The sequence below is a fragment of the Phallusia mammillata genome, chromosome 4 (assembly GCF_965637545.1).
Source record: "Phallusia mammillata chromosome 4, kaPhaMamm4.hap1.1, whole genome shotgun sequence".
Classification (NCBI taxonomy): domain Eukaryota; kingdom Metazoa; phylum Chordata; class Ascidiacea; order Phlebobranchia; family Ascidiidae; genus Phallusia; species Phallusia mammillata.
In genome coordinates, this window is record NC_137255.1 from 15466320 (window position 1) to 15485876 (window position 19557).

At 38.0% G+C, this 19557-nt stretch overlaps 2 protein-coding genes and 1 long non-coding RNA gene across 7 annotated transcripts; 1 reads left to right on the forward strand and 2 right to left on the reverse strand.

Moving 5' to 3' along the window:
* Positions 1-279: 279 nt before the first annotated feature.
* LOC145222731 (PAT complex subunit Asterix-like) lies at positions 280-2069 on the reverse strand. Of its 2 annotated transcripts, XM_080088919.1 has the most exons (4): positions 1866-2064; positions 1629-1725; positions 1449-1546; positions 660-1055 (listed from the first exon to the last, which is right to left on the reverse strand). In XM_080088919.1, exons 1-4 carry the CDS (start codon positions 1928-1930, stop codon positions 989-991), a joined length of 327 nt encoding a protein of 108 aa, XP_079945045.1. In that variant the 5' UTR covers positions 1931-2064; the 3' UTR covers positions 660-988. The 2 variants fall into 2 exon arrangements, with proteins under 2 accessions (XP_079945047.1, XP_079945045.1); XM_080088921.1 differs by lacking the exons at positions 660-1055; positions 1449-1546 and adding an exon at positions 280-410 and having other exon boundaries at positions 1866-2069.
* A 5021-nt stretch (positions 2070-7090) lies between these two features.
* LOC145223138 (uncharacterized) lies at positions 7091-8094 on the forward strand. Its single transcript, XR_013859413.1, has 2 exons — positions 7091-7256; positions 7379-8094. It is a non-coding gene; the product is annotated as an uncharacterized LOC145223138 (long non-coding RNA).
* Positions 8095-8778: 684 nt separating this feature from the next.
* Positions 8779-18360, reverse strand: LOC145223136 (dual specificity protein phosphatase CDC14C-like). 4 transcript variants are annotated; one of them, XM_080089483.1, is made up of 14 exons: positions 18059-18360; positions 17830-17920; positions 17690-17765; positions 16223-16315; positions 16069-16148; positions 15781-15998; positions 15559-15665; positions 15044-15167; positions 13669-13807; positions 12647-12869; positions 12145-12257; positions 11144-11395; positions 10404-10590; positions 8779-10183 (listed from the first exon to the last, which is right to left on the reverse strand). In XM_080089483.1, the coding sequence occupies exons 1-14, from the start codon at positions 18246-18248 to the stop codon at positions 10175-10177; spliced, it is 1902 nt and encodes a 633-aa protein (XP_079945609.1). In that variant the 5' UTR covers positions 18249-18360; the 3' UTR covers positions 8779-10174. The 4 variants fall into 4 exon arrangements, with proteins under 4 accessions (XP_079945609.1, XP_079945608.1, XP_079945607.1 ...); XM_080089482.1 differs by having other exon boundaries at positions 10404-10668; XM_080089481.1 differs by having other exon boundaries at positions 10404-10686.
* Positions 18361-19557: the final 1197 nt, after the last annotated feature.

The following is a 19557-nucleotide window of genomic DNA, read 5'->3' on the forward strand; positions in this document are numbered from 1 at the left end:
CGTGTTTGACGTCAAAAACAAAACATTGACCCCAAACGGGTTGTAATTTTACGAAACGTTTTGTTGCTTGTTCGCCAGCAGCCCAGTACACTGGTAAGTAAAATCGTTCATGATTTTCTTCAGATTTTACGATGTTTTGTACTATACCGCTACAAACAAACCAAAATTTCCATGGGCGCCGCCACCGTGCTTTACAAACCCAAGGTGGCGGCGCCACCCCGCCACCGCCTACTCGGCGCCTATGGGTCCAGCTATCTGTCCTATGGCAGTTTAGTTAAATCGTGCGCTATTTGCTTTTATTTTCAAGTCGCCGATAATAAAGACATTACGAATGGTATACACAAGTTCAAAACGGCACTTGAAGATGCCCACACTCCACACAACCCAACTGCGCCAGTGGTTTGCAGACTCTGTTATAACATAGTTCTGTTTAATAGAAAATACTGAACAAGCGTTTCGTCCACCAGGTTGCATATTTAACAAGTTTGTCGTTCAACAAACAAATTATCTTAGCATTACACCAGTTGAACGACAAAGTTGTTAAATACAAGTTTTTGACAAAAACAACTAGTATTTTATTTTAGCATTACACCAGTTGAACGACAAACTGTTTGATGTTTATTTCCAAGCTTTGTCAAACTCTTTAACAACAATACGGGTCGCATATGCTTAAATTTATTTTCCCATTTAAATCATCGCTTATATAGTACCCTAATTAAACTGAGCACAAAATATGGTAATGCATTTAAGAGTTTATAATTTTGTCATGTAAAAACTGGGACAATAGTTTCAAAGAAATGACAATACACACAAAACTAGTTAGACAAACAAATTGTAAAGAAAACCATCCACAATGTAAAAAAGCTGCATGTTGCCAAACAACTTTACAACAAAATCATGGACATAACAACATAGTCCATTTGATTGCGATAAAATCTCCTTTTACTGTAGCATTACATGTCAAAAATGGCTTTCCCAGCAGCATGTGCTACCACGGTGTATTCATGGGGGCAGGATTTTGAAGGTAAGTCATGACCACAGCAGACACAGATAACCTTAACAAAGTTTGATTTGTTATTTCAGCATACAATTTAAAAATACTAAAATCAATATAAATTTAAAGGACCAATATCCTATTACCTTAAAAAGGCTAATATCCTAAAACAATAACATAGAGACGCAAGACAAGAGCTGTTATTGAATGGGAATTACAAAAAATGTAAACTAATATGTTTTAGGGATGTTGCTTCCAATAAAATCTGCACTGAATGGACTCTTTCTACTAATACAGATAAGACAGTATTGCAGTTACCCTGATCAAATTTTGCAAAACAACAACGATTACCATCAACCCTATTTATCAAAAATTAAATAAAAACATCTCATTAAGCAAACACTCTGTTAATTCTGACTTGGCATTGGAATTTACATGTAGACCAAATACTTACATGAAGCTGCTTAAAACTTGTCGACTGTCTTCAGAAGATCTTGAATTGGCAAAACTGATAAGCGAGCAGAAAACAGCACTCCACGCACACCATTTAATCTAAAACAAATATAAGTTTAAGCAAAGTAAAAACAGAATCCACCAAACTTGGATGTTTACACATAATTTACTAAGCCAGTACCTTTAACATTAATCCACACATGCTAAAAATCATCGCTAGCAAATTCATGTAATCAGGAACAGGGTCTTCACTTCCATTTGCTTGTTTTGGTTTGTACCTAAAAATCCTGCTATTAATGATTGTAAAGCATTTTCTTTTTATCTTGTGTGTTAAGCTCTGAACATGCAAGCCTTGTTTAGAAAATAAACTTGCATGACACTTTTTTATGGTCCATTGTGACATTGGCAAACAAATTACCTAAATATTTTGTAGGGACGGCCTTTAGTATCTTCCTCAGCCAGCTTTCTTTGATCATCGTCCATTGTTGGTGTAAATTATGCTTACAACTAGCCAAAAATCAACAGTAGCACCTTACTTAAACCAAATTGTACGGTATGACAGCAATCAGCAAACACTTGAGACTTAATACAACATCACGCGCAGACTGATGGAAGCGAAACACATTCCTACTTTTACAGGACCAATGAATGTATCCAACTTTTACACCACCAATCAAGAGCCAAACTTTCTTAACACACATTGATTGGGACAACAAAAATTCTTGAGTATTTTGTCCAAGTGGAGGCGATGATAGTTTAAAAAACGTGATTTTAGTTCGAAGTGGACCAAGTATTAGATACTTTGGGGTTCGTTTTAGTCTAGTTTTACAAGGGTTCTGGTCTTATACCAAACTGCCTAAAATCAATGCTTTTAAAATCGCGTGTCTTAAAAGCAGGGAGTCGAACCGCTTGTCATACGGGTTCAGGTTCGGTTCGGGTTCACTTCGTTTTGTTTTTAAGGGTTCGGGTTCGGTTCAGGTTTTTAAAAATGAATATTTTCGGGTTCGGGTTTTGTTCCGGTTTGGGCAAACTATCCGGTCCGAACCGGTTTGCGGTTTTTAAACCGGTTCAAATTTTCATTCGTTTCAATTTAATTCTACCTGTCATCTTCCTGGCCTTATCAAACCCCACAAGATTTTTGACCGTGCACTGTTATTTTTGACACGCCCTATAGGTGTTATCTCGCGTATTCTTCAGTGCGCTGTTTTGAAAAAAAATCACAAAATATAAAACAGACTGCATTTTTTACTGGTTCAGTTCCGGTTCGGGTCCAACGCCAAACAAAATATAGGGTTCAACTCCGCTTCGGGTTTTTAGAAAATCGTAATTGGCGGTTCGGGTTCGGTTCGGGTTTAATGAAATTAACCGCTCAAACCGGTTCGCGGGTTCGGGTTCAGTTCCGGTTCGACTCCCTGCTTAAAAGTAATGTGCAGAACGTGATTTCGCAGTGTTGTCGTTTAAATTGCTATCGCTTAAAATGTAGTTCTTTGTATATCTGCAGATAAGTAGATAGGCTCACCTGCAACCTAGTATCCTATATACATCGCATAAAAGTTAAAAAGGGGTTTCCAATCACTTAATAGATCACATTGCTAGCACAAAAACCTCAGGACTAGTGTTAGTTCAGATGTCAATAATTTGTATTATTAAGGTAACAAGTCTATACAGATATTTTGAAATAAGCTATCCGGGTAACTGGATAATAAAGAGTCTATTAGAACGTCATCTAACTGTGGCATATAATTTTCGCTTCTATGTTTACAATAGTCAAGCATGTAACAAATTTACGCATTTATAACATTTACTGCTTTTGCAGTGAATTTCTTGTGAATCAATCGTTTCACATTGGCCTTTTAGTCATTTTTCTCATCGAAAAAGAGCCACAAATTATCCGACAACAAATATCCGGATATCGGATATCAAAATTCGTTGCTTAATCGGTTAAACGTTTTCTGGATATTTCAACCCTATTTAGGACAAACATTAGGTTGTTAGGTTGTTAAAAGAGGTCGCAACAATGACAGTCTGTTATAATTGTTTTGTATGTAGAATGATAAAACCTATTTTCTTGTTGATTAGTCTGTTTGTTGCGCGATCATCGTTCCGTCAAGTGACAAAAATAAAAAAATACTGACACTGTCCCACGTTAATTAACGGTAGAGCTACTAACACAGGAACTCACAAAACGCCCGGTTTGTGAATTTCCGGTAGAGAGCAACGGAGCATAGGCGTTTATGGTGACAATAATATAGCAATTTGCAACATGCTGACTCAGCAATTATTGTCGCCGTAAACGCACATGCTCAGTTGCGTCAGGGTGGCCAACTAAAAAATTAGAATTATCAGTGTTGCCAAATCATTGTCACAAAGAAAAGGATTTTGGATTTTTTGACTGGCCTGTAGGCACGTGCCTACTTTGCCTAATGGTCAATCCAGCACTGTGTGACTGTGTCAGTATAATTTTCGCCGATATTCGATATTCTAATAGACAGTATAGCCTAATGGTTACCGATCCAGTGCTTAAAAAGGAAAATTAGCTAGTTTAAGTCAACAACAAGTCAAAAACGAGTAATGCCAGTACCAAGAAACGGTAAAAATTGAAAACAAGTAATGCCAGTACTGAGAAACGGTGAAGTCACTGGACAAAACGACTATAGGAAGAACAAGTATTTCATAGCGGAGGTGTTTGCATTAAAAGTTTTTGGAAGGAGAAACAACGAGAAAACTATTTTTGAAAAATCTGTTATGATCCAGACACACAACAAACCGTACAAACTACAAATTATAGCGTTGCACCAAATCAATACTAGTTACTATTTTAAGCTTTCCAACCGAATGTTCTGACAATCTTGTCGAGTTTATAAAAGACTTGTTTTGATGGCTGGCTTCGAAGAGTGTATTTTTAAAACTTGTTTTAATCGCTCGACTGTGAAGTAATTTGGTTTCTAAGAAAACTGAAAAGTTGAAATTTAATGAAAGAAATATTTGGCCATGACACATTATATTGGAAACAAATTACTATTTGTGTCATATTTTTTCCTTTTTTCTCTAATTTCTCTCTGTATATTTTGATTTTTGTTCATGCGTTTGGGTTTGAGCGTTTTATTTTAAAAAAGCCAAAATCATTCCGACATGTTGTAAAAACATTACTGGCTAGATTATGTAGCATCGGATTACTTAGAATAGTTGTGATGCGATTTCGAGGTGTCGGGGGTTTTCTAAACGGAAACTCTGTGTTCGTGACAGAAGCAACAATGCACTCAATTTGCAAAGCACGGCTTGTTCTTGTACACACACCTTTTCTTTTAAACTTAGTAAAATTTTGATGCGAATAAAGAAAACAGACAAGTTGGTTAGTATGCTGCAGGTATCAAAAAGATTTTAGACAAGGTTTTGTATAGTGTTCATAACAAAGTGGAACAGCAAGATGACACCTAAAACTATTAATTTTGCAAGTTCAGCAAGATTGTCAAACTTTACGTACTGCAAAACAAACGTACCTCCGCACAACCGTTACAATAATATTCAAACAATATGTACCAGACATTGCTACAAAGGCGACATCGTTCAGTATAGCAATTTAGTATTAGGCTGATTTTTAGTTCCAGTTTACTATTCAAATAAAAGAAGAAGTGTTCGACGGGCCTCTCATCTAATTTTAAGGTTTCACAAAAACACTTAAGTCCTTTTCAAATTACGTTTCAGATATTGATATTCAAATATGACCTTATTATCTTATATCGAAATGGCGTTGCAGAACACGAGCGCTACGAACTTGACATATTTAAACGCCGATGACCGGCTGTTAGTTGTACGAGTAAACGTCAACGATGAGGGGATTGGAATCAAGCCAAAAAGCAACTTTACTGGTGGATTTAACACCACTACTAACCAAACTGGGCTGTTTTTGTTAAGCAATTTTACCACTACAAAATTGTGTGGTTTTCCCGCCTTTTGTTCAGAGAAGGCCTATTGCGCTTGCGCAAACACGCCACTATGCGCATGCGCAGAATGCAGCAAGGCAGGAGCTGGATTTTTCTTATTGTGTGTCGTCTTGTTGGGCCTGGGCTGCGTGTTCGGCAACCTCCTTGTAATGTCGGTGTTAAAGAAACTTGGACTTCGTCAAAGTTTTAACAAAATCAAGTTTTCTCTGGCTGTCGCCGATTTATAAAAAGGATACTTTTAAAAAAGCGTACTTTTAAACAAATAATTACGGAGAAATAGGCCCATCTGGCGGCGCCATTACATGCACAGCTACCGGAAGGGGGACATTTGACCGGCAAGAGCCAGAAGAGCTCTACAAACTTAATATTATGCCTGGCAGCAATAGCTTATATATTAAGGATTTAAGATCTGACACATTCGTTCAGGCGTCCAACTCCTGGTGGTGTCAATCTACAACTTCAGTTGGACGATAAACGTTTCGTCGAACGAATTGGATCAGCGCCAACTTTTCCTCCGAGGATCAGCTCAAGCGACGGCGGGAGGAATCTTCCTCCTCTTTACATTTACCAGCACTTTGTACCACCTAGTGTTCATGGGAGCACAGCGCTTCTACGCCATCAAATGGCCGTTCGCGTACCGAACGCAACGCGATTTTCACGTCTACGTCGGTTTAGCTGTGGTTTGGGCATTGGCTGTCGCGTGCAGCACCATACCAGGTAAGAGTACGGAGAAAAGAGTTTAAAATAATTATTGTGAAATAGTGAACCGACGTCAAAAAGAAATGGTTGTTACCCTTTCTTCCTAAAAAATGTCTTTCTTACCTTCAAGCTCTCTGGCAGTTTTGTTTTAGGTTTTCTGAGATCCATGTCTACTGTTACTTCGAATATGTAGGCCTACTTAATTTGTAAAGCAAATAAGGCTGTGCCAGATTTTTTTTATATATTTGATAACAAATCAACTTGACGTTTAGCTTGGTTTCCTGATTTGATGGTCTACACTTACCAACACACTACATTTATGTTTTTCTTCACTGAAAAGAAAATACAAAATCAAGACGGAAGCCACACTACTCTTGTTGTCATGCTTATTGTCTTCTACGTCATTCCCTACGTCATTATGGTAATGAAAAATGTTAAAATGTTCCTTTTAAGCAATAGGCTAATTCACAAACATAATTCATTAAACTGTTTTTTTCCAACTTATCTGATTCTTTACGTTCATAAGACATTAACAAACAAAGATATATAAGGTTGTACACGTCAATATTACATACATTTTACTTCCATAAGTATACTTGGAAATTATTAATCAAAGTTCATGGTCAATATACGTCACAGCCTTGTTTCGCCATCACAGAGCCTTGCTTGCGTTGCAACTATTATTGTGATTCACATAAACAAGAAGAATTCCAACCAACTGCTACGGAAGACAGATAAAAGGGAAGTTCATGCGTTCGTGACAGTCATTCTAATGCAGATTGGCTTTACTCTCACAATCGGTAAGTTCAACTGATTCACGATCAAAGATTGAGATAATTCAGTTTACATTTAAATCTTTTTTCCAGTTCCTCTGATAGTTGTGCAAGTTATGTTCTTTGGAAATTTTCTAACGTGCGACACGGCTTCACTACCCTTATTGTTGTGTTTCTACCTCAGCATGTCGAACAGGTGAACTCATGGAACTTGAACAAATCTAAGTTCTGATTCCGTGATGTTATTTCTTTTCCAGCAAAGCAAAAGTAACAATCATTTGATAAACGTTTGTCCGGATTAGCTAATTGATATTTTAATATATTGACATGGAATGTGTTCATAAACGCCATACTATCTGAAATAGGTTATGGGATCATCAGTGACGCAATTAGGTAAAACATCAAACGTTTATACACGTTATGACGTGATGTGAAGTTATATCGAGATAATGACACGTCACAGTAAAGATTTTCTGCAAGTCAGATAAAAGCAACACATTTTTTTCTTTTTACAGCTTAGTTAACGTGGTTGTTTTCGGTTTCCGCGACAAGAACTTCACAAAATCAGCGCGAGGTCTTATCAACGTCTCTTGCCTCTGCAAGCACAAGAACGACAAACTTATAAAGTCTCCAGATAGAAGCAAAGCAACAATCGACTCATCATCGGTGTGAGGGAACCACTCAACTTTGTAAATGAAACGTTTTAAGAGCTTAAAATACACGATCAAAACTGGTTTTTGTTTCACCCTAACAAGCTGATTCTCCCAATTCAAGTGACTGAGTAAAATAATATGGTTAAACTAAACTTGACAATTGAAATGTGGGTTTGCTTCCTTTGCATCCCTTTAAAGTTTAAACCATAGCAACAAGAAGGGTCTGTAAATCTTTTATATTGGTTCGTTTAAAAATTGGGGTTGTTTCAATGGATTTGTGGTTTAAACACTGCAAAAGTTGTACAAAAGTGATTTTACAAATGTAACATATCATTTATCGTCAAAAACATTTTTATCCGCTTAACGTGTTGTTTGAAACATTATCATGTTTTTATTGCTTTTTCAATGTGTAACAATATTTGTGCAGTCAACCATGTCGCTTGAGGCATTTACAGCTTGGCGCACCCATTTACAGCTTTGAATGTATTTTTTGCACCTTTTTGTACAGGCCTAAATAAGTATTACAATAAAAAAGATAGTTTGTTTGCTACCTACACAGCATTTTTGGTTGCATTATTGACCTCCCGTTCCGTTTAGTGAATTCTTCCGTTTAACAAGAATTCACCGTTTCAAACAATTGCGGACGAACAACTCACCGGAAGTTAATGAAAGCTGCACAGGTGTGTGGCACAAAGATCACTTTACCCATTAAAAACGATATATGTCTAAAAATGCTCATGGTTGGGGCTATTAGGGTCGTGTTAAGGTATTAGCATTCAAAATTCAATAAAACTAGCAACAGAGCTTAGTTTCTAATGTAAAATTTTCAAAAACTTACTTCCTAACCCTACCCCCCTTCAGCTGCTAAATAAGTAATTCTGCTCTTTGCACCACCTATCGTAAATTAGCTAAATGTGGGTATGCCGTGAAGTATGGTGGTAATAGCTCTACCAGTGAGTAAGCGAATGTCTGTAGAAAGGGTAGACGGTTTCAAAGCATTGGCCAGATGATGCAAATGAATTTTGTCACAACCTGCTAAATAATGCTTGACCGAAAAGATTTGTTGAGTGCAATGCTAAACGTTATTTTTAGTTGTAACTTGCAAGTGTATAATTGCTTGTCAAGAATTAATACGTTACTCGCGAAGCAAAAAGCCAAGAAAGGAACTGTCGATGTATAAAATGTAAAGGCTTTTTTCAGTAGTGGCAAAAACTCAATTTGGTTCTGCCACTGAACGAAACAATGAACGTTACTATGAACCGTGTGGACCTTCAAATTGTATTGGGCGACAATTGGTCAGATAAGAAGTGCGCTCTAAACCAGGATGCACTTACGAAATACGTTGAAAGAAGGTACCTACCATTTGTCGCTACGGTATATACCTGTACTATTTCTGCATGATGAAAAGCGTGGTGATAAAATATACATGTGCAGTTAGAAACGAAATTACACTACGCGAAGAATAGGCTAAACCATATTTCAATTTCAACCAACATAAATATGAACTTAGCATGCAAGTTATTGATGTATTGTAGCTAATTTATAACCGGGACAAATAGGAATGTTTCAAATGCAAACCGTTCTGTAAAAATACGACTGTTGGCAAACGCACATGGCAGTCAGGGTCGTAACGTACCTCAGTAAAGTTCACCAGGATAGACACCGAACACACACTTTAAAATCACTCCACCTAAAACGCTGCACATCATTAACGATTACCAGTGGCCGCAAATGTATGTTAATAGTTAAAGCACCTTAAATGCTGTTTTTGTTTGAGGTTTGCCGTTTCCGTAAAAAAAGTCAAAATACAGATCGACCGCCATCAATGCAACCTGGTGTGATGTGACATTACAAGCCAAAAAATAACGAACAAAGCTTTGGTGGGAATAAGCACAACGAAAATAAATGAAATGCACTCATGCTTTGAGCCTACGGCTCGTTTGCAGGCGACCTCCGCACCATCAAAACAAAACGCACCTATAAAAAGTAAAGGAAAGAGCAAAAACGTACATGTTTGGCAAATACTTTAAATGTGCTTGACACATTTGGCCACTTCGAGCAATCAATCCTTCAGTGCCGAAAAGCAGTTTAAGGCACACTAACACACGGGTTATTCCGTCAAACAATTGAGCTTGTGTAAATTCGCGTATGAAAAGCTCGTAACGTGCTGGACTGAACGAGCAGTGGTAAATAACACCCGCACCAACATTTCAACGGGCAAAGTTTAAAAATCCGCGCAAAGCAAATCTATAATGCGATACTTTAACGCGCAACATTAAGAAGCTAAAACCACACACCGTTGAGAGCAACGGGTCACTTTGGGCAGAAACAAAAACAAAATTACAAACACACAAAGACCTCTGATAAAAATAAACAAAATCACACGCATTTGGTAAAAGAATAAAACGGCGTGGTGGCCATTAATCTCAACAGGAAAATACGGGACATCGCAACAATGCGGAACCCGATATGAGGATTGAGTTGTTTAAACTACATCCAAGCATTACACAGAACACACCGAAGCCACTTTGGGAATGGAGATGGGACGCACAATGACAAGAATGTCGCTTTGTGCTGGGAATTGCGTTTCGCCTGATGAGCCGCGGGCTTCACGAGTAGACCTTAGTGCTGGAACGGGTGCTGTAGGATGAACGGGGGCTAGAGCGACTGAAAAAAAATTCGCGGCATGTTGCTCTATTGAAATCAAACTGTGGGTGCCATGCCAAAATTAGGACGATAAACACTACAATCACAGAACAATTACATGCAAACAAAACACGCATATTCATGCTCAGTAACCAATCACGACAGCCAGGAAAGCTGATTTGCGGCAGCAACACACAGACCAATAGAACAATAATTAATTTAGCGCAGCTTTGCTACTCACGGGTTGCGAGCGCGACAGATACTTGACGCTTGAGCCGTGCAAGCTTAGTTCCTGGCCTTTGTGGTAACTCTGATGCTGATAATGGTGACGTTCGTCCTGGCGATTTGAACGGTATCCAGCAGAGTGATCCCCTAATCGAGATTTCCCCGGAACCGCAACGTTGTTGTCAGAGCCTCGGGAACGATGCCTGAGGGAATAGGCAGACGTGCCGACGGGGATGTTCGTTTCACCGTTGCCATCGTTACCGCTATGGCCGTCCAGCAAGCTGTTCAGCGCAGGGTAGCTGGTCAACGGGCCAAGTTGGTCAGTTGGTGTTAGCCGGGCCATACTCTTAAGTTAGTATTTTACGTGCATGCAGATGCGTTTTCTTGTATTCTAGTTAGCGTGCTATTAATAATTTTGTATATGTCCATTGTTCAGGAACACAGGAGCAAGTTTGTACATCATGCAACGTGCATTGCTTTAAACGACCATGCATCTTCTAAACTAAAGTGTACTACATAGCAAACACATCAGAGATCTCAATCAGGATAATCAAAATTATTTAGTTTATTTTACTGGTCACCCAAAATGTTTGTCACAATGCATTATGGTGCGGTTTTCTATTTATAGCATAAAACATACGGCTAAAAATTAGTTTTTAAATGCGTTTTTACGCACTACCGCTATCAGTTCTGCATAGGTTTAAAATTTGATTGAGATCTCTGTGTACAAATGTGTTATAAGCGACAGTCACAAACCTTTTGGTATTTAGACTAGCGCTGGTTGACCTAGCTTTGCTGCGAGTCAGGACGCCATGTGAAGAAGAGGTCGGGTTGTGTGATACAGCGTACTTGGAGGTTTTCAGCGGGGCAGCGACTGCAGATGCATCGGCCACTGAATCGTACGAGTACGAGGTGGCTGATGCTGGGCTGTACGATGATGCCGAGTGTCTTGTGTGTCGAGTGACTGGCTGTGACGGTGATCGGGAATGAGCACGCGGGTCGTCCACCCTGAAAATTTGACATTGTGTTGTCTATCACTACATAACTGGACTTTGAAACTAGGAAATAGGGTTTAGGCCACTGGGTTTAAAATACAACTTCGCACTGGTGAAGGTGCCGGAAGAGATGCGCAGGTTGTATACAATTGCATAGCATTCACGAAAGTTGATTCCACAGTTTTGTAGGACTGAAAAAAGTTTGTGTCGAAATCTCTTAAAATACAAATGACATCAATTTAATTTAGAATGTCACTAATTTGTGCTTGTTCACGTTCATAAACCCAGCTTTTAAAATGTTTTTGTCCTATTTATTACAAATCACAATACCAAACTCTCAACATGCTAGGTAAAAAATATATTTCACAAACAGCTTTGTTATGCATGGAATGCTTATGGTTCCACTCGTGCAACGGTGTATTACCTTATTAAAATAGATCAAGGATGTAATAACATTTCGGCTGGTGTTAATGATTATTGCGCTCCGCGTTTTAATTCACCCCCCCAAACAGCAGAATAATTATGTTTTGATTACATACACATATTCATTCACAATATCGCCTTCTTAGGCAAGGGAATTGTGTGGTTAATGACGTCACGTGGATTTTGGTTTAAGACCAACCAGTAGCAAATCACATTAAAACTTTTAACTACTGACCTGGAAATAAGCCGCAAATAGAAAACATACAACGCCAGGGGTTTGTTTACTGTTGCCACAAACATTGTAAAAAAACTCAAACTGGTGAAACAAGATCGATTTACTTTAATGTGCCTGTGGTGGCAGATCTCGGATGTCTTCTGGCTTTGGCCAATCTCAGTCTGTCGCCTTGGGAGAGTCCTGCTCCAGACCGACTGCGAGTGGTGACGCCCGAATCCTTCACACAAAACCAGATTTAAAGTGCAAATAAAATTTCCCAAATAATATTTGAAATGCGTAAACAAGGGCTTTTAATGCTCACAATACCACACAAGGTCTAGTTCATCATCAGACCGTTGGACTAAGACACATATTGTTGCCCAGTCACCCTACAATTTACTACAACGTTTTAGAAAAGGGTGTATCTTTATATTTCGGTAACAACTGAACATTGTCCAGCGGTTTTGTGTGTAATCTGTTTCCGCCAACAGGGCCTAAAAGCCACTAAAAGTGTCACAACTGACAGTTCAAGTATGAATCACTACGACGTTAAAAACTTGGATGAGTTGCGATGGTCGAATCAACACAATCGCGGTCTCCCTATCATAACACACACAAACCACAAACCTTCTGCTTATCCACGATCGAAAATATCGTCGATCCATTCTCAGTTCTATCGTCGCCCGCCGCACCCACGCTGACGTCATCGTTGTTATTATTGCGGTCGCGGATTGAAATGTCGTCGATCTCTGACGTCACCCTTCGCATAGCCGACCGGTTGCCACGGATACGGTTCTGGTTCAGTTCGGCCCTTTGGACGTCGCCTTGCACCCACATACTGTGCTGTTTCCTGGCATGGTAACAGTGTTTGTTACTTTTAGTGTTGGGGGAAAGAAACTTTGAAATATTCATGAATGAGAGCTTATCAGTTAACACTCTACCTGCTGAGATATTGTCTAAGCAGCCAAGTACGGATTAGGCTACCTAAGTTTTCTTTACACAAACCATTTTTAAAGGCTAAAGCTAGTTTAAAACAACTAATTATTTTTCTGACAATGGGGTTGTCATTGACATTGTGCTTCATGTTGGCATTGCAGACTTCGCGAAGTATGAGAATTAAATCACTAAACGTGACATGAATTTACGATTGTCCCGTTTTTCATCACCACTGGAGTGGGCTGCCAATTTAACTCTAAACCAACAATGTATTGCGGCTTTTCTGAGAGTCATTGATGGCAGAAGCAAACAAGGCCAGCCACAAATCATATCTACGGAATAACTTCGCATTCTAGGTACACAAAAACATTTCGTTCCTTTTAACGTGGAAATACCGTAATTTCGCAACCGTGCGCAATATGAGCTGTTACTGAACAAACACCTTGTTTACATTTTTGAAAATTTGTCTGCTAAAGTACGAAACGATGTTGGTTGTATACAGACAACTGTATTAGGATGAAGTGACCTTGCTTGTTAATAAATTTGAATTTCGTCTGGTATTACTTGTAATGTGATTTTTATAAAGTAAGCTTGAAAAAGATAATTTAGGCCTCAGTCAAATTAAACGAAATTTCAATAAAACTTCGACGGTTGATGAACGATAAGCTATCCTGTGAAATTATCAAACAAAGAAAATGTTGACAATTACTTACTCTTCCAAGTAATGCTGCTGGGGTCCGATGATCGATCCTGGTCTAGCAATGCGGATCCACGCGATGCACTCAGCAGCGGTGAACCGGTAATGCTTCATCATATAGCAAGCAATGAGCGTCCCAGTTCGACCCAATCCGGCTGCGGTAAATGTGACTCGTCAATGAGTGACTACTAATTGCCACATTTCAAACCACGATCGATGCAAACAGGAAAATCGAAATTTTGCACTGACAGTCGTTCGTAAACTGTGCCTTGCAAAGTCATTAACTCCAAGATATTCAGGGTGTTTTTATTTTTATCTCCCTGAGAGACGTGAGCACATTTAAACTTTTTTTTACAAACAATAAAAAAATCCTTACGTTTATAGTAAATAGCAAGTTTTAGGACCATAAGTTCCTCCTTAAAAATCCCTTGCAGGCTTAAGTTAAAACAGTATGGTGAATACTGGATAGTCAATTTTGCACAGGACAATTTAAACAACGCTTATTTAAATACAGAGTCTTAAAAGGATTGCTGCTACGCAACAAAAAACGCCTTCTAACTTGACGTCATTTCAATTTACGAAAAACAACGGGTGACGTGTTTTCCGACACTGTGGCTTTTATGTGGTCGTAAGCTCATAGTGATAATCGCGAATATGAAGAGAGCGACAACATTCCTGCAGGGTGACGCGCCAAACAATAACCGCAAACAAACATTAACGGAACCATTACAGAGACTCGTTTTTTCTGTTCGCAAGCTAGGTTGGCAGGGAAAAATAAAAACAAGCATCAAAAATCGCACACTGGATACTATGGAGAACGGACATACATAGCGCTTGGTTGTTCTTTGCCAATAGCAAGCAAAAACTGGGCTGTCGAAACTTGCCCACTTGCCTTCAAAGAAACAAAGCTGTTGATATAGGCCGCCGCACAAAAGGTCCCGCTCAAAAACACTCCGCATATGACGCCCCCGGACACTTTAAAGCAATCATTAACGAGGATTTATTGCCAAACAAAACAGCCGGGCCGGCGGGGGTACAGCGTAGTGGTAATGGCAAGGGCTTTTTGGGTGATAACATCTCGCGACAAACATTAAGCGACTGTTGCTTTGTTCGAATAATCCCGGACAAACAAAATCGTCCAATGAAGTGAAGACGACCCAACCATACACCAATTCATGACCACTTTAAATTCTGTAGGTGCAGACAATGCGTACAGCATCAATGTGATCCAATGTAATGCATTGAAAGACAAAGATATCAGCAAAAATCACACCGAAACTTCGCCAAAATTTCGGAACAAACTAACCTAAATTTTCTCCATTGGTATGCACAGTGGAATAAATAGGAAACATTGAGTCAATTTAAATTGTCCCTGAAAACCATTTACTGACCTTTACAATGCACAGCTATTGCGCCGTCTGTGTTTTCGCAAATGTCCAGGAAGCGTTTCAGAATTGCGTCAGATGGTGTGCTGCCGTCGACGAAAAACAGATCGTGGTGGTCAAAACCAGCGTCCTTAAATAGTAAGTAAGAATCACACAAGGCTGATAAGGTTCCTTGAAACTTTTGTTGAGTAAAATCGTACGTACAAGCGCGCATATATCGGCGAAATAGGTGGCAACTCATAAAATAATCAATACACATATTTTTTCATTTATGGAGTTTATGGATTTATCCCGTGGAACAACCCGTAAATTAACCTGGTTCCAATCTGACCCAAATCAAGAGATAAACAAAAGTGATCTAAAAACAATGAAAATTTGAAGATCGTGATTGAAAAAAATAAAGGTCGGCGTTTTTCTTACCGGGTATGTTAAGAAGTTTAGCTATAAAAAATAGGTAAAGCGCAATTCAAAATATGTGCTATAATAAGATTTTGCGGTGACAAGATATCTGAAATACATACCTGAAACCGTCTGGAATCGTACATCTTCTTGTTGAGACGCACAATGCACGAAACTCCGTGCTTGCGAAAATAGGGAAAGTAGGCTTCCGGTGCATGGAGTGGGTAACCTGTAACCATATGGACTCTTATAACTATTTTTTGTAATGCGCAGTTTAAGAAAGATATGTGTTTACTTAAAACGTTGTTTTCTTAGGTGTGCACATTTTAGTAAAAAATCTGTACCATTCTCTATCTTGCTTTTGGGATGCGGTCCACTGAACGCTAGGAATCGGCTAGGTAAAATCCAGTTAAAATCGCCGTTCTCCACTCGTTCATAGTGTTCGTATTCGTCAGGGTCAAATGTATCAGGTTGATAAAAGCGATGGGTAATGGCACGATCCACGGCGTGGAGACAGTCAAGTAGTGTCAGGTTGTAAGTACAAGGGCCAAAAGATGCATCCCTGTGGGTAATGATTTAGGAAATGACATTCTGAAACACATATTGCTGCTACAGAAAATGTCTCATTTTACCTAAAAGGGAGGTAAGGTGGACTGCTTCCTGCAACTAATGGCCTGTAAGCTTCCTCTGGTGTTCGTTTCAAATGGATTATCTTGACAAGAAATGCGCATGGATAATAATTATCAGCAAATAACTGGTAATCTAACAAAGCGATAATTTACACACCTGGAATGCTCCCACTAGAAAAGCAGCATTAGCACGTTTCCGTGCATCAAAGGAAGTGTAGTGAATGATTTTCTTCTTTGCCAGAGATATAGACTGTTGACAAATAACAATGCAAAATTAGTTTGTTGACAGCAAAGTTAAAGTGCATGTAAATTTGGAACTGATCCTGTGACCTTTAAAGTGTCAATTGTGACAAAATTTAAAGAACAATAGCATTAAACCGAAATACAGCAATATGTTACACCATGATTGGATATTTCTCATTCATACATCATAAAGTTTCAAAGCCTAACAAAGCACGCAACCTACAATAATTCAATATGAAAGCCAATAAAAATGTCCACTTCACAACTACAATGGGAACAAACAATAAAAACCACTGTGTGCCAACAAAATGGAAACCTGGGACCACAATAGAGTCACACTTGGCAAGGTTACCAGCTGGAGGGCCACACAAAACCCCATTGACAAAAGCCAGGGTGGAACATTTGTGAAATGTGGGCAGGAAACACGCTAAGCCTTTGTTATAACACAAGGGACTAAAAGTGTAAGCTTTTACTAACTATAAGGTGGTGTAGCTTGATATTTAAATGTAACCTGAACTAAAGCCCCATTGTTTCTATTAATACCAGACATACCCATCCCTTTTTCCACTATAGTAGTTACATTATGTGAGATCTATGTTGTGACAAAACATAATTGCTACAATTTATGCACTACATTTTGGAAACTATCATTAGGCACCAAAGTTCACAAAAAACAAACAATGTTTGCTCTATGACATGATACAAAGTGTATCCATAACATGGCTTAAACAGTGTACAATAAATCACTTTACAGATTTACAGTTTCATTATCGATTTTTAAACTCGGGCAAGCTCAAGTCCCCTCAATTGAAAAAAAATCTGTCACAGCAGTTCATTGACCACATAATACCAAAGTAACGTGCTTCATCAATATTGAGTTTGGACACTTTAAATACCAGCACACTGGGTCTAAGGGCTTTGAAGTGGCAAGTGGGAAAACGGCAAAAGTACTTGAGGTAGTTGCCAAGCTCAACACAAACTATAATAGTATAATTCACGGAGTAGAAGCTACTTTGGTAACACAAGAACTTTTAATCAGGCATTTAATCACACATGTTCACTCACCCAAAGTTCAGCAACTCACTACAATTAGCTTACTACATGTTTACATGATATATATATGTATTTTTAATTTAGATAAGTGTTTTTATATTTAATTAGTCACAACCGGTTTAATCTATTTTTAATCTGCACATAAATACTCACAAATTACTTCTTTAAAAGACTATTAATTAATGTGCATTTTATCTCTCCCACCAAATATCTAAGAAATGATTTTGTATTAACTAACATAGCTAAAACAAACATTTTTTAACCATAGTGATTTTCCGCTAAATCATATGGGCTATGATATTTTTTGAAAAAGACAGCATTACATTACCTTGAGTTTTTTGTTGACTTTACAACAGTATCTATGCAACTGTGCAAGGTTGAGAGGTCCAAAGTCAGCATAAAAGCTACAAATAAAAAAGTAGTGCAGGTTTTACTGCATTAAAATAGATCACACAAATCGGATCCTACTTTTCATATATCAGTTCATCATCAATTGAGAAGTAATGTGTATGTGTGGTGCTTTTTGGCCTGTTCCTTAAAGTTGCCAAGTAAAATTGATCTGCAAAACATGAGTAAGGCATTAAAAGCAAATTGTACAGGTAACAATTGCAAAACTACAATAGTTACTTAAACAGGATTTTTTCCTAAGAGCGTAATTGCTCATGACAAAAAAGTATCTGCGCTCTCCAGCATTTACCTTTAATAATCTCAGCAGCACTAACTAAATCACTGTCCTCAGCAATTATAGAGTGGTTGTCTCTTCTTGCCAGAGAGGAGGAGTTGATGGTTTCTAGGGCGTCCCTCTTCATTGAATACTTCACATTCGAAAGATCAGTAGGTGCTTGATCAGTGATGTGCATATGCTTCAGTGCTGAAGCCAAATACATCGGATTCTCAGTGCCTTACTGAATTGGAAAGTTCTTGAGTTGTACAGATGTTGAAAATGAATTGCACACACCGGTGACACCAGCAGCAAATTATACAGCACAAATACGGTGCCTGTTACAAAGTAATGGTAATTAGAAATACACAACACAAATAGGACAGATTCAAGAGTTGGTTATTACCTGTTACTGGGTAACGTTATGTTATGCTATTCAATTACCTATCTTACACACCACTTATCACACTTCAAGCATACATGCGGTACTTTATGATTTGTGATCTAATATACACTGATATGAACACACAGCATTATTCGGGTAACACTAAAAGAAAAAAAAACGGAAAAGAAGGAAAAAACAGAAAATAAACTCTAAAAGCAGAAAAGAAAGGAAAAGCAGAAAAAGGAGAAATTTGTGTTTTCTAAAAAAGAGGGAAAAAATAGTTCCAGAAAAACAGGAAAAGAATGAAATTTATTCTTTCATAAGATTTTGAAAACCGGGAAACTTTTCTAAATTTTTCTAAATTCAACAGGTTAACCATTCAGCGATTAATACCTATCTAATAACAATTGTGTCAAAATATAGAAAGGCAGAAAAATGGGAAATGTTTCATTATTCATTTTTTATGCCGTTGTAACTCGTTAAAACATTTGAAGAGCGATCTAATAGCATTTAACATCGATTGTGTCAATATACAGAAAAGCGGGAAATGTTTCTTCATTTACTTTTTATGTCGAAACATTTCCTGTTTTTCTGCTTTTCCGTTTTTCGAAATCTTATGAAACAATAAATTTCACTCTTTTCCTGTTTTTCTGGAATTATCTTTTACCTCATTTAAAAAACACAAATTTCCTTTTTTTCTGATTTTCCTTCCTTTTCTGCTTTTAGTGTTACCCGCATTAATCTTACATTTTTACTTGATTTGGTTACATTAAGATAAAAAAAATATTCCTGAAAATTAACTTTTGTCAACACATACATAAACAAATACGTTCTAAGTTTGTTTTACCGCATAAAAAACTTGTACACTGGACAACCCGTGCTTAAAAAAACAGTTAACTAATGTAACAAATATATGTGTTGCAAAATTAGCATATTTTGGCCAAAAAAGTTCAATATTTTTTTTACTTTATATTGCTTCCATGCATACTTTGCAACATATCATACACTGCAATTAAATTTCCAGAACCATTGACATTTAGCTTTCTGTAAATAATGCAGCTAATTAACTGTATTGTAAGCAAAGAGGTTAATAACCCAAACTTATTACACTGGTAAGGTAAATTCAGTTTTCTTTTATAACAGTGATGTA